This window comes from Neltuma alba, unplaced genomic scaffold, assembly GCF_004799145.2.
Source record: "Neltuma alba isolate B1F8T4 unplaced genomic scaffold, ASM479914v2 tig00011289_pilon, whole genome shotgun sequence".
Lineage (NCBI taxonomy): Eukaryota > Viridiplantae > Streptophyta > Magnoliopsida > Fabales > Fabaceae > Neltuma > Neltuma alba.
Window position 1 is genome coordinate 661,626 of NW_021635998.1, and position 24,823 is coordinate 686,448.

Below are 24,823 nucleotides of genomic sequence, written 5' to 3' on the forward strand. Positions count from 1 at the left end.
GACGGTGCCATGATCTTGTTCTTGCTCTTGATGAATTTTGCAGATGATGGTGTTCTCTTTTCATAGCCAGAATAGAAAAAATAACATAAAAGACCAAACTTGTTTAATTTAAAATGGAGTCGGATGAGAAAGCATCTCCGGCTGAGAGCAGGAAGATATTTTCTTGTCGTTAGATGGGGTTGATATCAGTTGAATATTTTATAGATAAATAAAAATTCAAGCCTGAACATCCACTAAAAATGTAATATTGTATTTGGATCGATGGCTAAACCTTTGACGAGAAGGAATGCTGTTACGTCTGCACCAACGACACTAATTTTGATGATGAATCGTTGTTTTTTAAACCCGGGCAGGTATCCGGATATAACAGGAGGCCGAAAACAAATACACATATTTAAATTAGCTTGAAATCACTTGTAAATACGTTTCACTTAACTTGAGATTAAACTCTTTTCACATATTTACTTTATATTTCATTAATCGTGATTGAAAAACTGTTTATAAAGTATTCTAAATAGGTCAAAAAATTAATCATATACACGAATGCTTATGAGTTTAGTTGTGTAGGCTTTTGAAACTGGGATGCGACGGAAAATTCCATGCCCTTTTAGAAAGAACTGGGGAAGCATCCAAAAGGCCTCTGCAAATAGTGTCTTGGTCTCTACATTGAGTGACAACAACGTTGGATGTGGATGGTGTTCATAATTCATTGAACTTACACTGTTTGAATATAAGATTTGACTTTCATCTCTCCATGAGAGGAATATATGGCGTGTGTGTGGAATATAAAAGGCAGCAGGGACACACAATGAATGAATGACATAGTGGGGGTATAATTAATGGCAATGGGCAAGCCCCGCTGTTGAAACTTGACAGGGAAAGTTGGAAGATGCGTCGTCGTTTATCTAAGAAAGAAGCATGGGAAAAGCCTCCGCAAATTGGGTCTTAGATTTCTGCTTTGGTTACGTAGGCTGACGATATCATCCACTGCGACGTAAATGGCCCAAAGGGACGGAAAGAAATGAAGCACAATATTAGGCACTTTATATCAGTTAAGAATTACAACCAAGTTTCTTTAAAAAAAATTACAAAATAAGTTTTAGAAGTTGTCATTCTTTATTATAGGACTTGTCACTTAAGTTGTTATTAGTACTTTTTAATAATTATTTCTCTTCTGAGAGACTTGATTATAATTCTCTCTAAATTCATTCCTGTATAAACATATTATAGCTCGTGGTTGCTTCTTCTGCGTATGGTCTAGCTCTCTCCTTGAACAATAAAACTTAAATCAAGTCAAAAAAAAAAAAACCACCACATATTTTTCATCAGCAACATAAAAAAAAATTATCTCCTGTCTTAATTATAAGAGCTGATTGACTAATTTAAGAAGATTAAAAAAATAAATTAGGTTAGTTATTTGTAACAAATAAATGTTGTTTTTCTTAAAATATCCTTATTAATCAAGTTTGTTGGTTAAAACTATTATTATTAAAGGGACTACTTTAAAAATATATATAAATATAAAAAAAAATAGATTAAGATGTTATAATTAAGATTAAAATAAAAATCAAAAGAATACTCATATTAAAAACGACTACCGCGGGGTTAAACAGAGTCGCTGTAACGTCTTCGCCCGTCACGCGCAGATACAATGTTTACTCTTCAATCTAACTCCATGCCGACGCAAGCCTTAGGTCTGTTCAAAGCATGCTGGTAAAAAAAAAAAAAGTCTGTTTAAAGGAAGAGGCAGAAATTGTTTCCCCTGAATAATCAAATATCAAAATATTTATTGAAAGAATTACGATCAATTCTCATATAAGAAAAATAATTATTAAAAGATCCTAATAATAATTTTAATAGTATATAATGATAAGTTTTATAGTAAAAATGACAACCTTTAAAACTTATTTTTTAATTATTTTCTTTATTTTTTATTTGGGATGTCATTGTAATTCTATCCTATTTATTTGTCTTTTTTATTATATATATATGTATATATTTTGGGTACAGATTATATATATATATATTTGTTTACACACATATCGCATTACTTTCTGGCCAACGGAGACGGCGCTTTCCTCCTTCCTCCTCCGTGCGTTTTTAAGGGTTTAGGGTTTGAACTCTGAAGAGCTAAACAGTTCAACAGCAAGAGGACGATTCTCGTAGGCGGAGATGAGACCGCTGGACGAGGCTGAGACAACTGCAGTGTTCGAAAAGCTCTTCAAATTCGTCGGAAACAACCTCAAGAACATCGTTGAAAATCCCTCCCATGAAGGTCCCGATTCCAACCCTGGCCGCTATTGCTTCCGCCTCAACAAGAACAAAATCTACTACGTCAGCGAATCCCTCGTCAAGCGGGCGACCAATATAGCCCGACCCAACCTCGTTTCTCTCGGCACTTGCATCGGCAAATACACTCACGGAGGTAATTTTCATCTCACAGTTCAGGCTCTGAACTTGTTGGCTGCTAATGCTAAGCACAAGGTCTGGCTCAAACCCCAGTCTGAGATGTCTTTCTTGTACGGGAATCATGTTTTGAAGAGTGCTTTGGGAAGGATCACAGAGAGCATTTCGCCTGGTGATGGGGTTGTGGTGTTTTCCATGTCTGATGTGCCGTTGGGTTTTGGTGTGGCTGCTAAGTCCACGCAGGATTGCAGGAAATTGGACCCTAATGGTATTGTGGTGCTTCACCAGGCCGATATTGGCGAGTATTTGAGGATGGAGGATGAGCTTTGAAAGTTTGTTTTTTTTTTTTTGGGGCAATAGTATTGGTGTTAGAAAGAGGGGCATAACTGTTATAATTTTTGTGAGTGTCTTATCCAATTCGGGTCACTGAGTTTTTGATTCAACTAGGAACTTGTGTATTACACTGAGAACTCTTGTTTTGTTGAATATTGCAGTGACTATAACCATATTCGTCTTCCCCTCGACTATGTTAGTGCCTGCAATGTCGTTTTACTTGTATGAATTCAATTACTTGTCTTTTCTATGTTAAGGATTTTTGGAATCATTATGCTTTCTACATCTACATTTTACATTGAAAGCCCCTGAATGTTTCTGCTCCTCAAGAGCAAGGAAGACAATGCATTGTGGATTCCAGTTGAGGCACTCTATATCTTTTCTTACTCCCTTGAAATGAATACCATATTTAATTCAGAACTCTTATGAACTTGTCGTACGTTTGTGATTTGTTATTTGGATTTTCGTATGTAGTGGTTTCAAGAGTGTTGCCATTTGTTTTTTGGGACTTTGCAGAGCGTCGCTAAATTGAATTTCCATCTGCTAACTTTTTTTTTTCCTTTCGTCCTTTTTTTTTTTTGTTTCACGTAACCATGGTGAAGGTGATGTCCGAAATGTGATATGAACATTTATTGACCGTGTTAATTGTTACATACATATTCTATTTATATAGTTTTAGCCTTAAGTGTCCCCAAAATGTAGAATTCAAGACTTTGTTTATTTGGTTACTCCATCATTTAATTTTTGTCTCTAAGCTATAAGGATTTAGAAGTCTCCACTATTTTGGGTTCAGAGGGCTCTTAAAAGAGTTCTCAACCAGAGAACAGTCAGAAGTTCCAATAAAGAAAAATAATACGGGCGTACTGGTGAAAATAATAAAGTTCCAGCAAGAACAAGACAATATCAATCTAAATAATGAGCATTGAAATTGGTTCCATGTCCATTGCTAGTTGTGTCTCCTCTTATTGTCTTTAAATATGATCTATCTTGAGAACAGTCAGATTATTGCTGGGAGCAGTTCTGCCTCTCAGCTACTCATCCCTCGGCCTTTCAATTATCTTCCCTATTGATCATCCTTCATGCTCAAAGTTCTCTCACTATTGGAGTTCGGCTTAGACAATTGCAAGAGACTGTCTGAATTTTTTTGACAGGCAACAAGCATATATATCTTCCCTCACTAAACCCGGCGAGGAAGCTCAGCAAAATTTGAAGAAAATGTTATTCTTAAGAATATGATCTATGGTTTGTCCTCTGGAATAGCAAAATTTCAATTGTTATTCTTCCCAGTGAAAGATTCGTTTGCATAAAATTGTTTAATGCATTATTAACCACTCATTTTATCGTATTTGTCATTATCTTAAGTAATTTTTTAATTCATTTTTGGGAGGAGGAGGTCTTTATACTTGTACTACACACCACTAGGAAAGAAACATAGTAATTAGAGATGCAAATCCAACCAACACAATGAATATCAGATACTTCATTTTTTTATAGTTAGTTCCTTGTGATGATACCAAGAACCCAAAGATTTTGTCTGACCAAAAGAGAGTATCACATCGATATCCAATACGACATTTAGCAGTCTTTTGTTATTTTGGGCCTTTATTTTGAGTCTAAAGAGAGGAGCAACTACATACTTCCAAATTGAGCCCAGAAAGAACTAGTTTCCTATGGTATGATCAATCAAAATTCAAATTCTGGCTGAAAGAGGTGTTTACTTTGAACAAGATTGCCTCCACAAGAAAGAGCAATGAAAAAAAGAAACTATATACTTCACAAAAACTTTGATTGATTTCGTATTGTAATATCCTATCAAGACAACCAAATAATGATTTCATCGAGTCTTGATCTTCCTTATTTAAAGTCGTCTTGTGATTTCAGGCTCATATTTCAATGGCATTGAAAGACTTGGAGCCTCATTGGAAGGCAAAAGCGTCGTGTTTGAGGGCTAAAACAAACACATTCTTGAGGCAATTCCAATAGGGCAACAAGGTAACAGCACCCAACTCAAGTGAGACTGCTTCAATACGAAAAATGACCAAAGACCGCGAACGCATGTACTAACAATAAAAACGCAAGTAATTTGGAATTTGTTAATATTTACTGTAACTAATAACTATTCCGATAAATAAACAATGAATAAAAACTAATTCGACTCTAATGAATTGGGAAAAAGAAAAGGAGTATGTCACCGGGAAAAAAAAAGAAAATGAAAAGGAGTAATACAAGAGCTTCACTTCTCAGACCCAACCCTGCTCAGAATCTAGTTTACATGGTTGTCACAACAGAAAATTACTAATGAACAAAACACCCTTCAGTGGGGAAGCCAAAATCACTTGGTTTAAAATCAAAATTATAAGACAAATATAGCAATAGGGGGAAAAAAAAAAAGGCGCAATTCAACACATGATATAGTGACATTCTCCTTCCTATCTTTAAGAACTTGTAAATACTATAAACGATCCCGGCGAGCAAAGATGGTAGGAAACATTTTCTTTTTAGCGGCCAAAATCCCCCGTAAAACTAGATTTTCTTCCCTATTTACTGTATCTAGACATCCTTAAAAAGAACCTATATGTAAACTGAGAGATCATGGGTCATTTGTACAGTCAAATCCATGGCAAACAGATAGCCAGATAACGAGGACTAAAAACAACAAAATTCCGAGAACAACCAACTTGATTTTCATATTCTGATACCACATCTTGCGACGGATCTGTGTTCCTTGCTTTTTGAACTCTTGGGCCTAAAAATAAACACACGTGGCTCTCAGCCTTAGTAGAAAACATATAAGTTGAAAGGTTAGCTGTCTACCCTTAGTCAACTAACCTGTGACTTCAATGTTTCTGTCTTGTCCGCAAGAATGGTTAGACTTTCTCCTCTGTCAATAGCCTGAAAGGATGTTCCATGAAAATAAAGATCACAACTTAATACAAACAAGCATCCAATCATAATGAAACTTCAAATATTGCATCCCAATAGAAAATGGGGAACATGTGAAAAAGCATTGATCCATGCAAAGAAATTTCATGATGACACAAGTTTGCAAGTGTGACAAGGATCAAAAGAAGCTTAATTCATCAGTTACAGGAAGAGTTATTGATCTTCCATTACAAGTTGTCCCCAGTAATACTGGCAGGACGGAGAACAATTAAGCATAGATGTGCATCGCTTTACCAACCACTCTCATTGCTACGAGGGAAGTAAAATGTGGCCAGCAGAAAGATGGAGTTTTCACAGCAAAGAAGTCCAGTGACTGGTATAGCAACTCAATGAACTAAAACTCTCCTCGCCTCAAAACCTTTCTTAAAAGAGAGAAAACCATTGAATTGCAGTGAACACGAGGTTAAAGAAGGATGCATAGAGACATTTGCACAAGGAAATGAATGAAGTACAGAATTATTTCCATATTTTACACTTGAAAAGTTAAGGTACCTTGTCGATGTTCTCTAGCATTATACTTTTAACTTCTGAAACTTGAGCCTTCACTTTTATTAGCTTTTCAATCTCCTCAGCGTGGTCTATGATATACTTCATATGCTCTTTCATAACAGGTCTGCAATTGCACATTCATTCACGATATGATTCATCTTTGGAAACAAACTTTTCTACCCATGCATTAGGATATGAACGAAGGGCTTAGGAAGAAATGAGGATACCCAAACTCCTTGTTGAGACTTTTGCCAACAGCTGTATCTGCTTTTCCACCACCATATCTTTTCTTAAAGTCTGCTCTGACGCGTTCTAGAAAAGCAATAGAGATATGTTTGCTAACAGATTCCTTTGCAACAACACAGTAAGCTGCAAGAATCCCAGTTCATGAAGTCAAGCATAAGTTGTCGTTGTGTGCACCTTAATGATGAAGTAAATCTAGAGTTTCAGCAGTATGGCAAAATATCCAATGAAGTCAAAATATAACTTGTGGAGGTTATGGAAGTGGCAGTAATAGGTTCTAACAAAAGTAAGGCACCAACTCTAGGAGATAACAATCACATATTTGTCATCGTGCAATCATGAAAGTGGCCATGCATTTTTATTGCTCCCTAAGCCAGCGCCAAAAGTATCTCAAGTTCTCAACAGTAAGTTTTATCACAACTCTAGTCTCAAGATAAATTTTGTTTGAAGACTTATTGTAGCATGGTTTCCATACGGGGATAGACGAAATGATTCATGTCCTACCAAGATATCTGGTATCTCAAGATTTAAGGGCAGCAAAGGATAACATTGAAGTGAAGCAATAGCATGGGTTTGTACAAGGATGTTGCGACAAAATACTGAGTAACTCTCAAGCCAGCTATTTCTAGCAATGTTCATCACCTAATGATACAAACGTGTTATCAATCAAGGATGTATGGGCTGCATAGTAAAAGAAAAACGAAAACTTTCAACGTCAAAGAGAATCCAATCATGGGAAAGAACTAATTTTTCTTCTTTCTTTGACAATAAAAATGAACACACATGCAGACACATCCAAAAGCGTCTCCATAATTTTCATTGATCAGTGGTAAATGCCTCTTCATTTATAATTAAAGCAACAAAAGGGACTATAAATTTCAAAGCAGAATTCTTTGTCCTGGTAGAGCCATGCAAAATAAACTTGCGTACACCGAATGCTACAGAGCAACAAAACTTAATTCGACTTCCAAAATCCAAATTCTACTTCTCGTTCATTATCTTCTTCAGTAGTTGGATGGGCAGGTAACAACATCCATGACAGAACACATAAAAGCAAACAAAGTTTGGAAAGTTAAAATCAAACGGCCAAACAGAACCAAAAAACGGAAATCATTGTGCCGAGTGAACGGCCCCAGAGTAAGTCAAGTCCGTTCCAAAACCAGATCCAGTACTTCAAAAAGAAATTCAACTTCCATTCCATTTTCTTTGACAAGAGTTGTTTCTTGTCACAGACATGCGAGAGGGAGAAAAAGCTGAGTGAAGAGAGATGAAGGGAGGGAGAGATCAGAGAAGTGTAGGATTACCGTAACCATCCTGGAGTAGAAAATTGAAGGTGTGGTGGTCACAATTATAAGTGAACTTGTTATTGGAGGAAGGTAGTTTCTGAAGACACTGAGCTGCAATCGCCGGAAAGTTGCCGGTGAACTCAGTGTACTCAGCTAAGACCATCGTCCCCCGAGCGACAAAGCTATATATAAATGACTCCTGGCCCATTGCTCTCTGAGACCACTACGAGCTCACCTGTAGATACCCAGAGAGAGAGAGAGAGAGGCAGAGAGATGGGTGGCTCCTCTGCTCTATGTTGGCAATTTTACAAAAAATACAAAGATGGTAGATGGAACGTTAAATATATTACAAAAATGGGACAAACAATGTAAACTTTAGATTTTTCGTTGATCAAAAAAGGAAGCAGGAGAATGCGAAAAAAATGAGTATTGAAATGAAACAAGTATGAACTTAGATCTGAAGCGAATGAGCCCCCGGCATTTAAGAGAAGTGCTTTCGGCGGGGAAGCCTTTAATTATTAAAAAAAATCCAACTTGCAAATTATGATCATTAAAAGCAATATCACATATTGATGAATTCTTTTCAAGGTAAGGTAGGAAAGCAAAGCACCATGTCATTTACCTTTTCCCGTTTTTGCTCATTTCTTCCTACCCCTTTTAACTCCGGCTAATTAGGTGGGGAGAAACATTTTTTAAAATTATTTCTTAAATAATATTTGTTATATTTATCACTTTGTTTAATAAAATTATATTCTTTATAAAAAATTAATATTATATTCAGCACTAGATAACTAAGCAAGGAACAAAGTGATTTTTTTTTTTTTGCTTTCTTTTGTTTTTGCCAATTTTTAGTATTGAATGCCTTGGGTACGCTTTACAAACATATTCTCATGCCAAATAGAAACAATCCATTCTCATTATCCCCTTTCACAGCATAAGAAAATAACTAAGGTTTAGATTTTGTTTACTTTACTTTATATATCTTTTTCAAAACTCTTGATTTTTTTTTTGGGCCTGCCCGTTTTAATTGGACAATTTTTTAAATATATTAATTTTGTCGGGCCATTTTTTACGTTAATATACCATATCACCTAACTTACTACATGTTTAAAAATAGAATTATTTTATTAAAAAAAAACTATTTCACAATTGACACAATGAATAGCATGATGCAATATATTCATCAGATAAAAAATTAAATGAACATAATTTTCTTATTGTATTGGGTTGAAAATTTTTATGCTATTAATAATAAGATGCAAATGACGTGACTAATTTTTTTAAATTTAAGTAATATATGAAACTATAAGAATTATATTAATTTTATATCAAATGAATATTTGAATAATAAAACAAACAGATTAAAAGTTATGAATGATGTAACCCACTATTTAAATTCCATATAAATATGTAGAGGCGCCTATTTAGTTGAAATTAAAGGTTAATACAAAATTAATTTTTCTTACATTAATTTTTTACTGCAATTATAATTCTATAATAAAATATTTTATTTCACAAATTATAAATGATAATGTCCAATGTCCATTCCTCAAATTTTTTGCATGGTAATCAAATCCATTTCCAGGTTTCCCTCAAACGGGCCATGAGTTTGGTGTCAAGACGACGCCGCATCTGGTGGCAGTGCAGAGCGTTCTGTTGTGACATGTCCTGAGCCGGTGTTTCCACCACCGACAACTACCCGGTCAAACTCTGCCACGTCAAACCTCAAAACCCTCTCCGCCGCTAAACTCCCTCACGCCCCCCCTCTCTCTGCTCTTAATTTTTTCAAGAAAATGTATTTTTTTTCTGATTGCAATATATGCTCACTGTTCACAATTACGACCAAAACTAAAAGGACAACGACAAGCACTATATCACTCCTTCCATGGTAAGAAAGTAACAGCCTTGTTGTAAATTTTTCCTCTGCTTCTGAAAGAGAGTAGGGACAGGAAGGAGATTAAACCCAGAATTCACCATCATGGTGAATCAAAAATCAAAAAGCTTCCAATTTGTTTGCATTGCTACTCCCATATAGCATCTTCTCTTCTTCATTTCTGTAAAAATCCACATTTCTCCCATGGCTTCCTGCTTGCCCAGCCTTGTTTTTATCACCCTCTTGTTATTCTCCTTCTTCTTCTGCTTGACTTTCTCTCAAGCTACTTCCAGGGATGAATCCGACGAAGACAGCTGCGACAACCGTTGGATCTACCTCCGGAGCCTCCCACCGCGCTTCAACCTCGATCTGCTCATGAATTGCTCCGAATACCCGCTTTTTGACAACTTTTGCCCTTACTTGGCCAATCATGGCCTTGGCCAGAAAACCCATAACCGCTCTTATAGTTGGTATCGCACCGACCCGTTGATGCTTGAACTCATATTCCACCGCCGTATGCTGGAATATCCATGTCTCACAGAAGATCCATTTTCTGCTAACGCGGTTTACCTTCCCTACTATGCTAGCCTCGACGCTTTGCGTTATCTCTACGGTCCGGAGGTTAACTCTAGCGCCGAGCACGGACTCGAATTGTTCGAGTTTCTGCAAGAGGACGAGCCCGGAATCTGGAATCGGCACATGGGTCACGACCATTTCCTGGTGATGGCTCGGCCGGCGTGGGATTTCTCGCAGCCCTTGGAGAATGATCCACCCATATGGGGGACTTCGTTTCTGGAGTTGCCGCAGTTTTACAATGTAACGGCTTTGACATTGGAGTCTCGTGCTTGGCCGTGGCAAGAACACGGGGTCCCTTATCCGACGTCGTTTCATCCGCCAAATCTCGAGCTGTTGGAGTCTTGGATTCAGAGGGCGAGGCGTTCGAAACGCACCGCTTTGGCGATGTTTGCCGGAGGCGGAGGGGTCTCCGCCACGCCTAATATCCGGCGAAGCATTAGGAATGAGTGCGAGAATAACACTGCAAACTCAACCTTATATGGTGGCTATACGAAACTCTGTGACCTTGTTGATTGCTCTAATGGAATTTGTGAGCATGATCCTATAAAGTACATGAGGCCAATGTTGCAAGCAAGTTTCTGCCTGCAACCTCCTGGGGATACTCCGACTCGTAGGTCGACGTTTGATGGATTTCTAGCTGGATGTATCCCGGTATTTTTCGAGGATCAATCGGCGAAATCGCAGTACGACTGGCATTTGCCAGAGAACGAATTCGAGAGCTTCTCGGTGTTTATACCGAAGGAGGATGTGGTGTTCAAAGGGGTGAGGATTTTCGATGTGTTGCGAGGCATTTCTAGAGGCAGAGTTAGAAGGATGAGGGAGAAGGTTTTGGAGATGATTCCCAGAGTTATGTACAGGAGGCATAATAGTTCACCTGGTCTCAGAACTAAGAAAGATGCTTTTGATGTCTCAATTGATGGCACACTGCAGAGAATTCAAACGAGACTTCAAGAACTCAATTTGGCTCTGTGACCTGACATCTCTCTTCAATGTAATTATAATTTTGGTTGCTTTTACTTCTTCATTCCTTCTTTACCTAATTTATCTACTATAGATTCTAGATTAAATCATAGAGCTTTTATTGGTAATAATACGTAGGTTTCGAGGCATTTCCTGGTACTATTCGTTTTGAACTATCTTTGTAGAAGATATATGAAATAGCGAACCAATTCTATCAAAGTTGTAGCTCCCCTGTATCTCGTCTGTATCTTATCTGGTGGATTTGCCTCAAAAGAGATCATGGATATGGCAAGGTTTGGGGTTAAAAATTGATCTGCTTATTATGCCCATGCTAGGTCCTAGAATTCTTTCATATGGATATGGAAGTAGGGTTTGGACTTTTGAGAACCGTGCTTGTGATTTTTCCTTGGGCTAACCTAAAAATTATTGAAGGTTTTGCTTGTACTTTAAATCTTTTGTGGTTTTCTGTTTTTATGTATGTTTGCCATAATTACAAGTCTACGGAACCCAGTAATGTAGCAAGAAAAAATGCATTTTTGCTGGTGATGAGTGTGCATTATGTCTTTTTAATTGGTGATTATTCATTCCCTAGAGTCATTTGCCACCCCATCGTCATGTGATTATTCTGAGTATAGAAATATGGAGATTCATGAAACCAGCAAAATGTGATGAATATGTTTAGAAAGGTTAAGGTCTGAGGTTTACTAAGTTCTACCTTCATTAAGCACACAGTTATATAGTATAGTGGATGAAATTTGGTTGTCTATGAAATATATTTTAATGCGAATTTCAGAAAGCGGGTAATGTTTTATTCAAATCTTATGCCTTATTTCCAGTTTGCACAAAATTCTTTCCTCTTGCTAGGTAACTTATCTGGACAAACTTGAATCAATAACCCGCTGAATTTCATTTTGATGTCATACTTTTGCATGGAAGACTGATGGTTCTGAGGAATAAAATTATGCATCCAGTTTGTCCTAGATAATGTGATTACTGATTAGATAACTAATCTACAGAAATGAGAGAGAAAGATTGAACTAGATGCTGGTGTTTCATATGATTTATCATCTCTGTTGTGTTTTATAAGTAGATCACTACCCTTGATAATTATTCAATACATTCCAGCTTTGCGAGTGAGAAAAGTATATTTAGATTAGATAATCGCCATTCAAGAAAAATGCATGCTTTAAAACTCATGTAACCGCTAGTTTTGCCCTTTTTACCTGCTCCTTTGGAGTGATATATTAATGTGAAAACACATATTAGTCAGGCTACTGTATTAGTTTGTATGTTAGTATTTATGCTTGTCTGATGATATTAGAATACTATTGAAATAAGATGCTGAAACACTTCGACTATTATTCTTCTTAAAACATGAATCTTCTGAGAGAGAACCAGCTTCTGCTTGATTTTTGATTATGACAAAGGTGAGAACACTTCGACTATTATTCTTCTTCCTTTCCATGATATGCATTTTCTTTTTGTTTTCTTGCATTTTGAGTAATTATTTCTTCATGGTGATTTGTTACCAAATTTGGTGGATGGTGGATTAGGTGGTAATCTTATTATTAAGAGTGGGTGGCAACATAACTGTGAGATGTTGACCTTTATTGGGGTAAATGTTGAGAATCAATGGGGCTGTGGTGGCCCACATAAAACGAGTTTGACAGTGACAGTCAGTGGTAAGTGTTGGGGATTGATTGTTGTCGGGGTTAATCAGTATAATCACAGTTCACTGATTGAGGCTTTCATGGTGGATGAAATCATTCTTGAGATTGTTGGGTAGGAAATAGTGAAGAGAGAAACAGAGACAGAGACAGAGTGTTGAGATGGGACTTCCACCGATGTATTCGAATGTACCATGAATATATGTGAGGGAATTAATCATTTGGCGGTTATAGTTTTGACATGATTATAGCTTAGCTTCTAAACTTTAACTAGCTACAATTTAATCCTCACAATTTTGACTTGGTTAAAATTACATTTATGAATTTTGATTCGGTGCAACTGATCCCTTTGAACCATTTAAAATTTTGATCCTTACAATGTAGAACACAATATTATAAGGACTAAGGTTAAACTTTGGGATTAATATTTTAAATGGCTAAACTATAGGTTTTTACATTTCATATGACTTGAGCATTCCTATCTTTGTTTCGGTCTTCCCTAAAACTAAAAATGTTTTTGGGGAAAATGTACTATAGTGACCAAACTGTTTAACTAATTATAAAAAGGATGGTGATGCCGAAGATCTGGATTGCATTGAAAAATCCACTATATGTCACTTTTGTCTTCAAATTCGTAGATAGTGAATGATCTCTCTGACGTCTATTAGGCGTTTGACTACACACGCACACATATAATATTGTGTCTGCATTCTGCATACTGCAAGCAATCATGTGGATTTCGCAAGAACAAAAATCATACATTTTGTAAGATTAGGTGGCCACTTCCCATTTGTTTCCCCCTTTTTCTTTTGGTTAGGTTTTCTGTTTTGTTCCTAAATAGTTAGAAATCGTTTTTTTTTTTTACCAACATTTCTTTATTTGAGTAACAAGAAACTGATTTGTTGTAAATAAAAAGTTGAATTTAAATTTTATGAATGGGGACAACAAATTAAAGAGAACCCCATGTGTTTGTGAATTCGTATGGGCCATGTTTTTGCAGAGGTCACCAGACATGATTTAAATTAAGATTCAACAGGTTCTTGGAATCAGACGATGAAGAACTTTTGAAAATAAAATTGAGAAAATTATTCGTGGTCCCAAATAAAGGACTGAAGTCTCGTGATTTATTTATGAAAAAGTAATTTTTTATTAAAAAAATAACGTCATATGCATGGCTGGGTTCGCAAGCGACAAGACAGAGGCTTAACGGAGGAGCAAAAGATGCTGTGGCTTTAGCTCCTCGCTAAGAGACATGGAGACGTCGCTTTCGGCCCCATCACCAAGCATCTAATCAAACTTACGTAACCATTTTTCATTAAAAGACGCAGCCATTTATCTCAGCCATGATAATACGACTACACGGAAGGATTTCTATTATATTTAATTATTAAAAAAATATTTATCAAAGCATGCTTTTTTTTTTTTCCGTTAAATATTTAGTGTTGGGTAATGCTGACTAAGACGTCTCTATTTTATACACATCAAACCTGGGGCATGCTTCATCAAGTACATTCATTTCACACTTAAATAATAGAGAAACTCATATACAAGTTGATGCCTTTAAAGTCCGCTGATTAGTGCCAAGGATGATCACAATTACGGTTACATCGTCATGGTACTTCCTCCTCCTTCCCGCCGGAACATTCATCAACTCTTCCATGCTGAAACCTGCACCAACATCACTTTGTAAACTGATCAAATGAAATCACAAGAACGACGTAGACAACGTTTGCACCGGTTCTCTCGTACATTAAACAAAATTTGACGAAATAATTGCATTATTTATAATTTGCAACCTCACATTTAAGAAAAACTTGAAAAGAGGTGCTTAGTGTCATTAGGCCAGAAGGCCTCGACAAACTTGTATTTCATGATCGAATGAATAGTTTGAGCTCGGACGTTGTGGACCAGAATTGTGCCTAGAGAAAACTTGTTTCTTGGGGGTAATATAGAAATTAGCATGGGTTGTTGGGATTTTCAAAATTTACCTGCACAATCAGCTGCTTTTGATAGAAGCTGCTCGACAAGAAACTTTGCTGGATCACCAGAAGGGTTGCTCTGGATATAAGACTCTACAAGCTCCACTGCTTCGTCATTGTTGAAGAAATCAAATAAACCATCACTCCCCACTATGACGAAATGATCAGAACTTGAGATCTTATGCACACCTAACGATGGTTCAGCAGAAATATATGGAGGGCTTACAAGATTACGAACCCGAAGGATCCCCATCAATGCATCATTCAGACTTTTCTGCATGCCAATAAAAAATAAGAAAAAATAATTGCTTGGTGGGGTAAGATATTTATAATTGCAATGAAGGGGTTGATCATAAGTAAAATCCAGAACAATAGATGACTAAATCATTCACTCTTTGTTGCCGCTGGCAGCTTCTAAATAATTATAGTTATATACATATATGAAGACATTCTTGTGAATAATCCCTATTAAAAACTTTCGGAAACATCTGGTTCAAATATAAAGAGATGGAATTTTAACCTTTTTCAAGTAGCCAACTCCAATTGCGCGGGTAACCTTCAGTTTCCCTTTCACTCTTCCTGATACAATGGTCATAGGATCATCAGGATGATCAGCCAGAAGCTGAGCTCTTTCGGCTTCATTTTCAACAGTGTGACTATCTGTAAGCTGGATAGCTTTGAGTTTTCCATCCCCATTTGATTCACAATCGCTTGTTGCCAACACTGCTCTGCTGTCACCAAGATTAAGTGTATACAATTCATTCCCATGAAGAAGCACAAGTAAAACACAAGATCCAATCGAAACCAAGTCTGGGCGATCCTCCATTTCTTGGTCAACCATGTGTAGGAAATCATTCTCAACCTGCCTAAGAGCACGCTGTAGGCAATCAAGTACCCCATCTGAAAATGATTTTTCGTCACAATTATGAAGGCTATCATCCAACTTATGTTGGACTGATCCATCCAAACCCATGTTGTTAGAAGTACTGATAGAATCTGTCTCCAATTCTGAATATAACTTGCTAAAATAAGATGAAATGGTATCAAACAGGGTACCGGCCAGAAAGTCAGCTGCATCTCTCCCATTAAAGCCATCATAAATAGCACAAAAAAGCCACCCATTCTCTTCGGAACAAACTGCTTGAACTCTGTCTTCACCAGCAGCTCCTCCTGCTACTTGTACTTCCATAGCATTAAGAAAACCTTCACTTCTGGAAGGAGCAATCGTGGATTTTACTGTGCAAGAGTCATGTTCAAGCATATTGCTCGAGGTGGACGGACTGCAACTTAAATTTGACAAAGTGCTTTGGAGAGAGGATGACAACATGTCCAACCTTGAAAGGTTTGAAGAAGAGGCTACCTTACGAAACATATTAGGAGAGTCCCAGCTTGGAAGAATTTCTCCTCCTATGACACCATCGCATATGCTAGTGTTGGCTAATGTAGCATTGGCACTTAAGGCTGCACCAGATAAGCAAGAGAAGCTGCTTGTTTTACGTAGTGAAGGCAGGATTTTATAGCTATCGATTAAATTAGAAGAGGAAGCTCTATTACTATTGCATTGATAGCCAAAACTTATTTCAAGTTCCCCTCCAGAACTAGCCATGCTTTTCTCCTGTAATAAGAAACCTGTTGTCAACACTAACACCACCAAATTTTTACATATAAACGGAAGAAGACTTATTGAACAATCTCATGGAATGCACCGAGCAGCCAAACTATCAAACTAACAAGATCATTTGCATATTGTTGAACAATATCAAAGCAATTTAAATCAACTAGCAAGCAGCCAATTTATCATTAAAAAATCATATCATAGAATGCATGATTCATATATTTACAAAATACCCAAATCAAGTGTGCATTCAATAAATTTTGAATCCCGAATCACATAAGCAGCGAGGAACTATCCTCAAAACCAATAGAAACATCAGAGTTATCCATATGAAATAGCGAGCAGTCACACAGAAATACTGAGGTAACCAACATGAGAGATCTAACTGAAAACTAACTAAAATTTTGGCTGAATTCTTTAAGTAAAAGTATAGGAAGAAAACTCAAGACTTCGACTGATTTAACAAAGACTCTTCGAGTAATCAAAATACAGACAGAATTTTTCAGCAACCTAGTAGGAGGTTCTTAAAAATTTTACCATTTTAAATAATACAGCCGCAAATCCCACCGTGTAGGACCTCATGCATTTAGGCTTCAAGGGAGAAATTAAAAAAAATTAAGAAAAAGGAATATCAGTCCGATCATGGTGATATCGCAAATGATTTATGGTATCTGAAATACAATGGCAAGTAATTGCTATGATTGACATCAGGATATTTTCTTTCCAGACCAGCCCTTCTCCCAAAAGATCAACATAGAATTGATATGGTCACGAATTAAGCAAAAGCTCTCTCTCTCTCTCTCTCTCTCTCTCTCTCTATGCCCCTAATAAAGCCAAATGAAAAGGAGACAGATAGCACGTCATTCTTTAGAAAGAAAGAAAAAGCAGCAGCAATATTATGAGCATTAAAAACTCTAGAGTCCAATTTGCCCGCAGTAACTCCTTTTTCCCGAGAGTTTCAGTGATGCTAACAAATACCTCAATACACCTATAGGCGGACGCTTAGAGAATCCAATTAACGAGACCATAAGCAACATGAGGTGAAATTGTATCAAAGCCAATCTATGTATGTATGTTCTCATTCAGTAATACTTCAAGATTCACCTGAACAATAACTTCTATTCGAAATGCTTCCTTACAGCTACTACTACATTCTTTTAGAAAACAGAACAAATATTATCCTTACCTTCCGTTCTCATGCCCAATCGAGCAATATATAGCTGGAGGCATCAAATACAAAACAAGGAAGGGAAACTTGTGCAGCAGTATTCACAATACATACACAGCAATAGATTCGAACAATCCAGAGACAAAAACAGGAAGGGAAGCTCAGAAGTAGATATTAATAATACATACCAGTAGATTCGGAACAACCTGCAGTGAGAGAGCAGATAAAGAGCGAGTTCAAAATGAAGCGAAGGAAGATCTATGGGAGGGGAATTCGGCGGAAACGTGGAGACTGGGGAGGAGAATCCGTAGGAGAGTGATACGCAGAAATCGGGGTTCGCTTTCAGGAGAATTGGATGGTATAGAGCTGAGAAGGGTAGGCGCTTTGGCCAAATTTAAAGGAATTTTTCGTTGGCTGACGTTTTGCTTTGTAACGGACAGCGACGACAATCCACGCCTCTATTTCCCTACTCGTATTTATATTCCTCGCTGTCCCAGCTTGCTAGTATTTTATACTAAAAAATATTTTATATCAAGATACTTATAGCCTTCAAGTTTTCCGAGGATTATATGTTTTATTTTTTGAAACATTAATATTTAATATTAACTCTAATTCTTACTATAAAAATTAATTTCAGGTCATTAAAAAAGTGACTAAACCATCTTAAAATATTTATATCTATTGGTTTTCTCTTAACTAATTTGTCTTGTTTATAGATAGATATATAGTATGATAATATATAAAAGTATTTTAGAGAGATTATGTAACATTTGGTCACTCATAAATAAATATTCTGGCTATTTAATTAATTTAATTAAAATAAATTTAAAAAATAGATAAAATATTTAATTTAAATGCATGTAACTTAATCTATTAAAGTTTTTCTATATAAAATTAGATTTTATATGAGTTTATAAACTAAATGAATTTTAAAAAATAATAAAAATTAAAAAATTAATTAATATCTTATATTTATGATTAAAATTAATTTCTTGACTAACTTCAAAATTTAAAATCGAAGAAATAATTATTTTTTTATTTTTTTATTTCTACATTCTAAATTATATATAATTTAATTCATTGTCCAACAAGACTAGATAGATTTCCTGTTGATACCAATAAATACTCCTCCTTTCACTGTTAACATAAAACTTATTTTTCAGTTTAGATTAGACATAGATTTTACATTAAGAATCCGTGGAGTGTATCTTAATTAAAAAAATATAAAAAAATATGTCTAGAATTTTAAAATTTTAAATAAAAAATATTGTCTTTTATTTTTCAAATTCTGTCAATTGCAATTAAAGTATAGTGAACAAAACTGATTTAAAATTTAAAATTTTAAAGGTATTTTTTTAGAATTTTTTCTAATAAAAATTTCTTAACAATTTTATTTTAAAATCATAACAAATTTTCGTACAAAAAGGATTTTACAGCTACTGTTGCTCCACAAGTACACCTTGCAAGATTTATTTTATTTTATTTTATTTATATCAGAACAGATATATATATATTAAAAAAAAAAAAAAAAGCGGGGCATCACGGATTGGATGGGCATTTCAAACCCCATTTTGCAGAGTAACAGGCAGTTTCATTTGGCGCCATTATCATCTAATCAGCAGCTTCCCTCTTCCATCACAGATCAAGACATTTAGGGTTTTTTTTTGGGAAAAAATGCACGCCCGCATTTTAATAAATAATGATGATTAAGGGGAATAATAATTAAAATAATTTATATATCACATAAATTTTATAAAGAAAACTCACTATATATAAGGTATAAGTGGCATGTTGAACTTGGCCTAAAAAAATAGTATATTGGATTTATGTTCTGGGTGACACAGATTGGTATAACTATTACTCCCTTCATCAGTTCTATTTATGATATATATATATATATATATATATATATAATTTTGGGGAATGATCTTGGATCTTATTTATAAGATATATACTTAAATAATGACAACAAATATTAATATGTTTTTTTTATTTTGTCTCCATCAATTACATACTATTATATAATTATATCAGTTGCTCCTTTTCCCACTTTTTTTTTTTTATCTAAGCGTATTTTAAAAAACAAAATGTATTTTCTACATATTCATTATCTTTAACTTATTAATTAATTATTCCATCTATGTATTTGTTTTAGTTATTTATATCTGATATATACGCCTAGAGGGAGTACTGTTTATGCTGCACACCGATTTAAAACATAGTAATGATCATAATGTTAATTAAAGGGTCAAAATCATCTTTAGTTCTTAAAATTTGATCTTGTTTTAGTTTTGATATCTAAAATACGAGACCAATGATTTTGGCCTCTTAAATTTAACCTTAATTTAGTTTTGATCCTTGTTTCAAATATCAAAAATATTAAATTAGATCAAAATAAAGTCAAATTTTAAAGACCAACAGTATTGGTTTAAAATTTTAAGAATTAAAATCAATGATTTCAAATTTAGAAGATTAAAATTAAAATGAGATTAAATTTTAGGAACTAAAAGGGATATTAACTCTTAATTAAAACTTGGAGATGTGTTCATATAAATCATTTTTTTTGGATAAAAAAATGGAAAATATATTTGATGTATTGATAAAAAGGGGAGAACAAGATTATAGTTTTCATTGAACATTTTAGAAGGACCACGAGGACAAAAGGTTGCATATGCAATTTGGAAAATAAAGAAAAGGTCGGCAACTGGCCACTGGGCATCAACGGGCCAAAACAGAGGGTCAGTGCCCACAGTCCCGCGCCACACCGTCCACTCATTCACGTGTGAGAGGTACAGACACATCACCGAGTCTCAGAGCACGGTGTATTTAGATTAGCAGTAATAAAAATAATTTTTTATTTTAACTGATTTTTATAAATTTAAATTAGAATAAAAATCTGTATAATATGATTTATATTTAGATTGATATTTATATGAATTCGGTTTAAAAAGTTAAAATTTATTTAGATAGATAATAAAAAAGTAAGTATAGATGTAAAATGATTGAAAAAGATATATATGTTTTGTTAAATAATTATGTATATAATGTGATAATTCTAAAAAAAATTAAAATTAAAATTATAAAAATAGGTAATATAAAGGTCCTGATCTATTTTGTTTGTAATATTTTATTTTCAAATGATTTTATTTATCTTTAATGGGTAAGTTTAATATATATGATTAATAATAATATTTTAGACAAGATAATATTAATTTATTACAAATAATTAATTTAACTAATTTTTTTAATATTTTTAAATTAAATACATTAAAGATAGATAATATCATCCTATTCTCATTCTTATCTTTTCTCTCTCCTCGGCACGTCGGTACCTTACAAAAGCTCCATGAATTAGCTTCAATGGATTTTACCCAAAAAACTCATTTAGAAAAAAGCTAAGCCACACAAGTGTTGAAACCTCCACCTGCAAAAAACGTACGTTTCTGATGCACATTTTCCGTTGAAAACGTGAATCCAAACACATAGTCAAACTTTGGTACTTTTTCTCAAAATCGAAAACAAAACACGCGCGCACGCATGTTGAATATCATTATGAAGTTGATTTGATTTACAGCAGATAAAACTTTTTTTAAAAAAAATTGTCTCACAATTTAAAATCTTAATAAAATTAGTTTTTATTATCAAAAAACTAACATTAGCTGTTAAAATCGAAATGTTGATCGTCAATATTTTCAACCACAAAAAAATATTGCTACAACTTTTAATTTTTTAGACAAATTTGTTTTTAAAAAAATCTGAATATATCTAAAGCTTCTAAGTAAAAATTTGGCTTTTTTACTAAAATACTATAAACAGTAAAATTATTTACTAATATGCTGCACTTAAAATTGTTTTTTATGTGAATAACTTTCAAATTATACACAAGTCGTTCTTGACATAAATGACTTTTAAAATCGTTCTTCACGTGAACAATTTCATTTTTTCCTATTCACCCATGCGTACAAAAAAAAGAGTTTCGACACTATGCCAGTTTGTGTAAGAATAAGAATCTCTAACAATTTTCCTATTTATTCATCTATCATATCATCGTTAAATATTTAAAAACTCCACGCAGAAGCAAACTGGTTCCTTTTTTTTTTTTTTTTTACCCACCTAGTAATTCTTCCATCCCTCAACATGGCAAAAAAAAAAATTCTAATATTAATAAAATACATAGGTTAACGAGGTACCAAAATATATGAATTATCTAAAAATTAATTTTTTTTACACCTTTATCCTGTATTTAGGATCACAATATTTTAAAACCCCAGCTATCTATCTAGCTAGAAAATATTAATTTTACTTCCAAGGTGTATTTTAGAAACAATTATTAATTATATTTGGGACTTAGGATCTATATAAGACAGAGGAGGGTAATTTTGTTTTTTCTTTTTTTCCGACGTGGCATGTTCAATACCAAGTAATTCCTCCATCCCTCACATGGCAAAAAAAAAATTCTAATATTAATAAAATACATAGGTTAAGGGGTACCAAAATATATGAATTATATAGAAATTATTTTTCTTTTCCACCGTTATCCTGTATTTAAGATCACAATATTTTAACCCCAGCTATCTAGCTAGAAAATATTAATTTTACTTCCAAGGTGTATTTTTAGAAACAATTATTAATTATATTTGGGACTCAGGATTTATATAATTTCCTTTTCCGATGTGGCATGTTCAAATTAACCAGGTGGGTGAAAAAAAAAAAAAAAAGGAACCAGTTTGCTTCTGCATGGAGTTTTTAAATATTTAACGATAATATGATGGATGAGTGAGTAGGAAAAATTGTCAAAAATTCTTATTCTTGCACAAAATTAACAAAGTGTCAGAAATTCTTTTTTTTTTGCACGCTAGGAAAATGTAAAATCTTTCATGCGTGAACGACTTCAAAAGTCATTTACGCCGTATGTGAAAAAACCTAAAAATTTTAGATGTTATGAAAATACAGGGGAAATTGTTTAAAAAATTCCGCATTATAAAATTTACTGCACAAAAGCTCGGGGTACAATGTATTTTTAGTGAGTACAACTCTTTTTGCGCATATGTGAAAAAGAATTGCATCCGTTAAATATTTGTTACATCTTGAATAAAATAGATAAATATAAGAAATAAAATATATTAATATTTTATATTTAGAATCAAATTAAAATTTAAATTAACTTTTAAATTAAGAACCCAAGAAAATTACATATATTAAATGTTTCATCAAATGACACATAATTAATAATGATATTTTTAAAAAGACAACATCTATTTATTAATATTTTAAGAAATACAGCGTTTATTTATTATAAATAACTAATTTAACTAATTTTTTAATTTATTTAAATTAATCTCATATTAAGAATGAGAGATAGAATTATTGTATAATAGTTTTATTTTTTTAATTTTTGGGTAATTCAAAGAGGCCTTTTAGACCCGCATGCAAAGGCCATCCACCCACACTCCTCCTCGCTTCCCCAATTGACCGGGACTCCACCCTGTCTAAAAAGCCTCCCTAGAGTCTCTATGTCATAATTCTTGCCGCCCTTTAATTTTAATTTTCCTGAAATAGAATTATTAAGTACTATTTCTGCTTCGTAATATAAAAGATGGCTTGATTTTTATTTTGATAGTAAGTATAAGATCTCAATTTATTTTATCTTTCATATTTATCTTTTTTTAAGGTTATCATTGTAATAATGATAATTCTAGTCAATATACTTGATTAAAAAAGATATTTTAGAAAGATCAATACAGATTTATTATAAATAACTAGTCTAACTAATTTTTTTTAATCCATTCAAATTAATCAAGCAACTTTTATATTAAAAAACAGAGGTAGCAGCTCATAAGGTGGAAACAGGCCAGGCCAGGCTTTGCTCTTAACAGGCCAGGCCTGTTTTGGAGCCTATTGGCCTGAGCCTGGCTTGTGGCTTGTTACAGGCTTATTTTTCAGCCTGAGCCTGGCCTGTATAAAGGCTTGGCCTGGCCTGTTAAAAGGCCTGTATTTTAAAAAAATTCAAATTATAATAATTATTTTTTTTAAAAAAGCTAAAATTAAAAAAACGTACATAATAATTAAATTTTTAGTCTTGTCTTTTATTTAAATTTTAGTATCATAAGTACTATTTTAAATCTTAATTATAATTTATAAGAATATTATTGAAAACTAATTGTAATTATATGTTAAAATTTGGAATAAGACTATGTTTAAGTACACACAAAAAATTAAAATTAAGACAAATAAATAAAGAGGAAAAAACACTAATTTATAATGAATAAAGAGGGTATCATACTTAAATTAACATAATACGTAAGTTAGTTAATTTATCATTCTTGGAACAAAATTTTTCTTTCCTATTTTCTTTATATTTTTAAGATTTAAAAATCACATTATTTGTTGATATTATTATTTTAAATTATATTTTTATCTTCACTTGTCATCTAAACTTCAAAATCTAAGAAAAGATTAAGCTATTAACTATATATTAAAATTAAAAAATAAATTAAAAGAGCACATTAACAATAATAGCATTAATTAATTTTTTTCATATATTATGATTATAAATCCCTAACAGGCCCAGGCTGGCCTAATAGGCTTAACAAGCTTTTTAAAAAGCCTAAGCCTGGCCTGTTTAACTAAACAGGCCTTCAAACAGGCCTGAGCCTATCTTTTTTGGGAAACAGGGCAGGCCAAATGCAAGCCAGGCCATAAGCCCCTGACAGGCCGTCTGGCCTGTTTCCACCCCTAGCAACTCAGGACAGATTGCACACCAAGACTCTCGTATTCAGTAGATGGGGTGTTAGTGGAAGTTGTGAAGAGTGTGGAAGACTCGAAACTACAATACATGTGCTTAGGGACTGCATCCAGGCGAAAGAGGTATGGAACAACACATGCAAAACAGTCCAGCAATCTTTTTACATAGACGTACTCTCAAGATGGCTTGAAATTAACCTTACTGATAAGAGAAGGGTTAAAGGCATACCGTGGGCAGTGACCTTTGGTGTCACATGTTGGAATCTGTGGAGAAGTAGGAACGACAAGATTTTCAACAGGAAGACAAAGGACCCGAGCGAATTGATCATGAAGAGTTGGGCTCTAGCTGTTGAGTGTATGCAGGCAAAAACCAAAGATAACATGCGAAAGAATGAATGTGCCGGTAAGACTGTGAAATGGTGCAAACCTAACAGAGATTGGGTAAAACTTAACTCTGATCTTTCCTGTCTTGGGGACCCTGGAGTAGCGGCCTGTGGGGGGCTAATCAGAAATAGTGATGGAAAATGGACTAGTGGTTATT

General features: G+C 34.2%; 4 protein-coding genes across 5 annotated transcripts; 2 read left to right on the forward strand and 2 right to left on the reverse strand.

The window, feature by feature from the left end:
* The first annotated feature begins 2,164 nt into the window (after window positions 1–2,164).
* LOC114711442 (60S ribosome subunit biogenesis protein NIP7 homolog) lies at window positions 2,165–4,013 on the forward strand. Of its 2 annotated transcripts, XM_028895847.1 has the most exons (2): window positions 2,165–2,705; window positions 3,724–4,013. In XM_028895847.1, exons 1-2 carry the CDS (start codon window positions 2,173–2,175, stop codon window positions 3,728–3,730), a joined length of 540 nt encoding a protein of 179 aa, XP_028751680.1. In that variant the 5' UTR covers window positions 2,165–2,172; the 3' UTR covers window positions 3,731–4,013. The 2 variants fall into 2 exon arrangements, with proteins under 2 accessions (XP_028751680.1, XP_028751679.1); XM_028895846.1 differs by lacking the exon at window positions 3,724–4,013 and having other exon boundaries at window positions 2,165–2,873.
* Window positions 4,014–5,052: 1,039 nt separating this feature from the next.
* On the reverse strand, window positions 5,053–8,107 carry LOC114711424 (vesicle-associated membrane protein 724-like). Its single transcript, XM_028895822.1, has 5 exons — window positions 7,719–8,107; window positions 6,399–6,540; window positions 6,175–6,295; window positions 5,569–5,631; window positions 5,053–5,485 (listed from the first exon to the last, which is right to left on the reverse strand). The coding sequence occupies exons 1-5, from the start codon at window positions 7,906–7,908 to the stop codon at window positions 5,330–5,332; spliced, it is 672 nt and encodes a 223-aa protein (XP_028751655.1). The 5' UTR covers window positions 7,909–8,107; the 3' UTR covers window positions 5,053–5,329.
* Window positions 8,108–9,674: 1,567 nt separating this feature from the next.
* LOC114711383 (probable xyloglucan galactosyltransferase GT19) lies at window positions 9,675–11,338 on the forward strand. The gene has a single exon (XM_028895771.1). The coding sequence runs from the start codon at window positions 9,778–9,780 to the stop codon at window positions 11,119–11,121; it is 1,344 nt and encodes a 447-aa protein (XP_028751604.1). The 5' UTR covers window positions 9,675–9,777; the 3' UTR covers window positions 11,122–11,338.
* A 2,836-nt stretch (window positions 11,339–14,174) lies between these two features.
* Window positions 14,175–17,943, reverse strand: LOC114711382 (probable protein phosphatase 2C 40). Its single transcript, XM_028895770.1, has 4 exons — window positions 17,727–17,943; window positions 15,276–16,370; window positions 14,765–15,029; window positions 14,175–14,444 (listed from the first exon to the last, which is right to left on the reverse strand). The coding sequence occupies exons 2-4, from the start codon at window positions 16,359–16,361 to the stop codon at window positions 14,317–14,319; spliced, it is 1,479 nt and encodes a 492-aa protein (XP_028751603.1). The 5' UTR covers window positions 16,362–16,370; window positions 17,727–17,943; the 3' UTR covers window positions 14,175–14,316.
* Between the last annotated feature and the right edge of the window lie 6,880 nt (window positions 17,944–24,823).